The sequence below is a fragment of the Dipodomys ordii genome, unplaced genomic scaffold, assembly GCF_000151885.1.
Source record: "Dipodomys ordii isolate 6190 unplaced genomic scaffold, Dord_2.0 Scaffold32, whole genome shotgun sequence".
Taxonomy (NCBI): Eukaryota; Metazoa; Chordata; class Mammalia; order Rodentia; family Heteromyidae; genus Dipodomys; species Dipodomys ordii.
This window is the reverse complement of record NW_012267248.1, coordinates 16,741,144-16,745,604: the sequence shown is the minus strand read 5'-3', so window position 1 is coordinate 16,745,604 and position 4,461 is coordinate 16,741,144. Positions and strand designations below refer to the sequence as shown.

Sequence of the window (4,461 nt, the reverse complement as noted above, 5' to 3'; positions counted from 1 at the left end):
AAAAAAAAAAAAATGACATCAAACATATCTGTAATGTCTCAGTGTGAGGAAAAGGCGATTTTAAAGAACTTGTTTAAAATATTAAAGTATTAAAATCCAGATGAAGGAAATGAAGTTGAAAACTAACCTCTAAAGGCTGCGCGTGGTAATGATCTGTTGGATCTTTCAATTCTGCCGCTTCTTTCATTAAACGCTTAACAGCTAAAATAAAAATTCATAAAAACAGATATTTTAAATAGACTTTTTGAATGGTTAGCACAGACAAACAGGCTTAATGAAAAAGTTTCTACTTCACTGAGAAATTATAGTTCACCTAAACATAATACAATAAAGCTTTAATTGTAGAGGAACAGTAGTAAATGGGTGAAGTGAAAGAAATGGTAGCCAGACATAGAAGAACAGCATACTTTGAATATATGTGTGTATGTACACACACACACACACACAGGCAAGTCAACTTTTATTTAATAAGTACCTAGATAAATGCTACCACATAAGAAGTATATAAAGTGCTTTACAAACATTAACTCATTTAATCCTCAAAACACTAAAGGTTGTAATTACTTCTGTCTCCCTTTTCCAGATAAGGATGTGAGATGTGAAGGGATTACATAAATTGCTTAAGGTCACAGCTAGGATAGGACAGAGCTGGGGTTCCAACACAGGCAGTCTGACTCTGCCTTGTCTAAACGTGTTACCACAAATGTGCCCTCTCTAGATCTCTTGCTCACAGAAGTAAACCCACATGTCTTCAACCGCTTGGGGCTTTCCACCCACTATCTTGTATTAACTTAATGGGCTGTCCCCAGATTCCACTCAATCTCCACAGCGCCATTACATTCTTTTCAAAATTACTCTCCCCAATTTAATCAAAACCTCCAACCCACAGACTCCCACCTGTTCATATATTTACTTTCCTCTTTATGCACATCCTTGCCCTTAGAAGTCCCTCTCATACTGCCCTAATAAAAGTCAACTCTGGATGACGCACTCAACCATCTTATTTACTATCTATACCCAATCAGTTAAGCATACCCTTCTCTCCTCTCTTTCACCTTTTCTGTTATTTCACCTTTTCTGTTAAGTGTGGTTTAAAGAAATGGATTTTACAAGAATGCACCTGAGGCCAAGCACAAACTCCAATACTACCTGGATCCACACCCTTTCTCCTTTTGTAATGGCTTTCAACTCCTATCACTTCAAGCTTTCCTTGCTAAGAAAATGTGAAGATTGGGCTGGGAAGATGGCTCAGTAGTAGAGTGCTTGCCTTGCATGCATGAGGCCCTGGGTTCGATTCCTCAGCACCACATAAGCAAAAAGAAAAAAAGCCGGAAGTGGCGCTGTGGCTCAAGTGGTAGAGCGCTAGCCTTGAGCTGAAGAGCTGAGGGACAGCGCCCAGGCCCAGGGTTCAGGCCCCACAACCAGACCCCCAAAAAAAGAAAAGAAAATGTGAAGATAGCCACGCACCAGTGGCTCATGCCTGTAATCCTAGCTACTTAGAAGACTGAGATCTGAAGATTGTGGTTCAAAGCCAGCCTGGGAAGGAAAGTCCATGAGACTCTTAACTCCAATAAACCGCTCAGATAACCACCAGAAGTGGTGCTGTGGCTCAAGTAGCAGAGCGCTAGCCTTAAGCTGAAGAGCTGAGACACAGGGCCCAGGCCCAGAGTTCAAGCCCCAAGACCACCAACAACAACAATAAGCCCCAAGACCAACAACAACAACAATAACAACAACTGAAAAGGAAGGAAGGAAGGAAGGAAGGAAGGAAGGAAGGAAGGAAGGAAGGAAGGAAGAAAGGAAGGAAGGAAGAAAGGAAGGAAGAAAGGAAGGAAGAAAGGAAGGAAGAAAGGAAGGAAGGAAGATTGATTGTGAAGATACCAGAGCAGGATAACAAAGTCAGGAGAAGGCTTCTTAAAACTGCTTAAAAGCCAGGCACACAGTGTGACTCAATCCAGTAACCCTAGCTACTCAGGAGGCTGAGATCTGGAGGACCCTGTTTCAAAGCCAGCTCTGGCAGGAAAGTCTATGAGATTCTTATCTACAAAAAATCTACAAAGGGGCTGGGAAGGTGGCTCAGTGGTAGAGAGCTTGCCTTGCATGCATGAGTCCCTGGGTTCAATTCCTCAGCACCACCTAAACAGAAAAAGCCAGAAGTGGCGCTGTGGCTCTAGTGGTAGAGCGCTAGCCTTGAGCTGAAGAGGTAAGGAACAGTGCCCAGGCTGAGTTCAGGCCCCATGACCAAAAAAAAAAAAAAAAATCTACAAAAAAAAAAGCCAGAAATGGAGCTGTGGCAAAAGTGGTAGAATGTTAACTTTGAGCAAAAGAAGCTCAGGGACAGTGTGCAGGGCCAAGTTCAAATCATAGTATCAGTACCAAAAACAAAACGAACTTTGCTTCAAACCACTAGTACAGTGTGAGCTACAAGAGTGGCTCATGAGGAGGAGGCTACAATGCTTGATAAGAAATGTACTCACTATCTTGCCCATGTAATTGTAACCCCTCTGTACAGTATTTTCACAATTAAAAAAAAAAAAGGAGTGGCTCTTGAGCTGGGCGCTGGTGGCTCACACCTGTAATCCTAGCTAATCAGGAGGCTGAGATCTGAGGATTGTAGGTCAAAGCCAGCCTGGGCTTTTATCTCCAATAAACCACTCAGAAAACCAGAAGTGGTGCTGTAGCTGAAGTGGTAGAGTGCTCGCCTTGAGCTGAAGAGCTCAGGGACCCTATCTTTAGAACAGACAGTATTAGCTACCAACAACTGCTAGAAAAACAAGTAATTATCCAGTTGGGTATGAACAGGCAGAGAGAATAATAAATGTAGTCTATGGAGATAAATTAGAATATTTTCAGGAGAGAAGCTGAAAAGCAATTCCCGCATATATTCAACCAGAACAGTTTGGAACTGCTTTTTTAAAACCCTTGAATCAAGGGTTCCTAGGCTCTTAGCTAGGTATTGGTGCACACCTATATAATCCAGTATACAGGAGGCTGAAGCAAGAAGATCACGAGTATAAAGCCAGCCTGGGCTACAGACCCTGATTTTGCCTCAAAAAAAAAAAAAAAGTTATTGAATCACTACTCTATTTCCTTTCCATCTCTTACTCTAAGCCCCTGTGGGCAAAGACATTGTTCACCTGATCATCAAATCTTTCTTAAGTTCTTGCTAAGTGCTAGAGCTACAATCAAAATATAGTTTGGGTCATCAAGGAGCTTAGTCCGAAGGGGAAGTCAATAATAATAAAGTATGATACATATTGAGACCTTATCTAGACCCCATGCTTTGTTCAGTTCTTTGGACACATTCCAGCTTCCTCTAGTCCAGGCTTTCTACACAATGTTCCCTCCCTTACAAAAAGCTGCTCTAGACCCCTCATCTCTGGCTCCACATTTAAGGCCATTAAGTAACTTCCTCAAAAAAGTCTGCTTGACACCTTGTCTTGCTTCACAGGCGTGACTAGAGACTCCCACATAGACAGACTAAAGTGTCAGAGGAGTCTTGGGCAGGGATAAAGACTAGGAATACTCTCCAACTAATGCATTCAGGGTTGGGAAACTATGGCCCAAGGGACTAGGTGAGTTCCTTGGTGCATGCCACCACAACACTGTTACCCCTCATTAAGTGCATCTTAGCTCCCTATTAGCATGTCTTTCCTGCTGAATAACAAGGAAGAAATGACTTTGCAATCCCCTTAGTTAAACTGAACAGTTTCCAACATGTCTCCTTCTATGAATCTGATTTAAGACAATGGTTTTCAAGCTTACAGAAGGTAAGACAAAATTCTTTCTCCAAAAAAAAAAGGCTTAATTAAATCCTCAATATGCAAAATAAATAAAGACCTGTTTTAGCGGAAGAGGCAAGGGTAAAGGGCTTTGGGGTTATCTTCATTTCTTCCTATCTATTACATTCCTGAAGAGGCCATAAAACAAGGACTGAAAATCCCTGGCTTAAAGCCACATAGAAACCTTATTCTTTTTGTGGTAGACCTGGTGTTTGAACTCAGGGTCTGGGTACTGTCCCCAAAATTTTTTGTTTAATGCTAGGACTCCACCACTTGAGCCATAGCTCCACTTCCAGTTTTTTGTTTTTGTTTTTTTGGGGGGAGGTTGGTGCTGAATTGGAGAAAAGTCTCAACTTTGCGGCCCAAGCTGGATTCAAACTTCAATCTCAGATCTCAGCCTCCTGAGTAGCTAGAATTACAGGTGTAAGTCACCAGCACCCGTCAGAAATCTTATTCTTTTTTTGTTGTTGTTGTGGGGCTTGAACTCTGGGCTTGGGCGCTGTCCCTGCGCTCTTCAGCTCAAGGCAAGCGATCCATCCCTTGACCCACAGTGCCACTTCTGGTTTTCTAGTGGTTTTTATTGGAGATAAGAATCTCGGGGCTGGGAAGGTGGCTCAGTGATAGAGCACTTGCCTTGCAGTGGTGCTGTAGCTCAAGTGGTGACCAACCAAAAAAAAAA

The 4,461-nt window shown here is 42.3% G+C and overlaps 1 protein-coding gene across 2 annotated transcripts in view; it reads right to left on the bottom strand.

Annotated features, from left to right (window-relative positions):
* Positions 1 to 4,461, bottom strand: part of Ube2j1 (ubiquitin-conjugating enzyme E2, J1) — a 31,216-nt gene that overhangs the window by 20,063 nt on the left and 6,692 nt on the right. For both annotated transcript variants that reach the window (XM_013016707.1, XM_013016709.1), the window contains exon 2: positions 128 to 201. In XM_013016707.1, the coding sequence (XP_012872161.1) occupies positions 128 to 201 (74 nt within the window). The remainder of the gene's footprint in view (positions 1 to 127; positions 202 to 4,461) is intronic.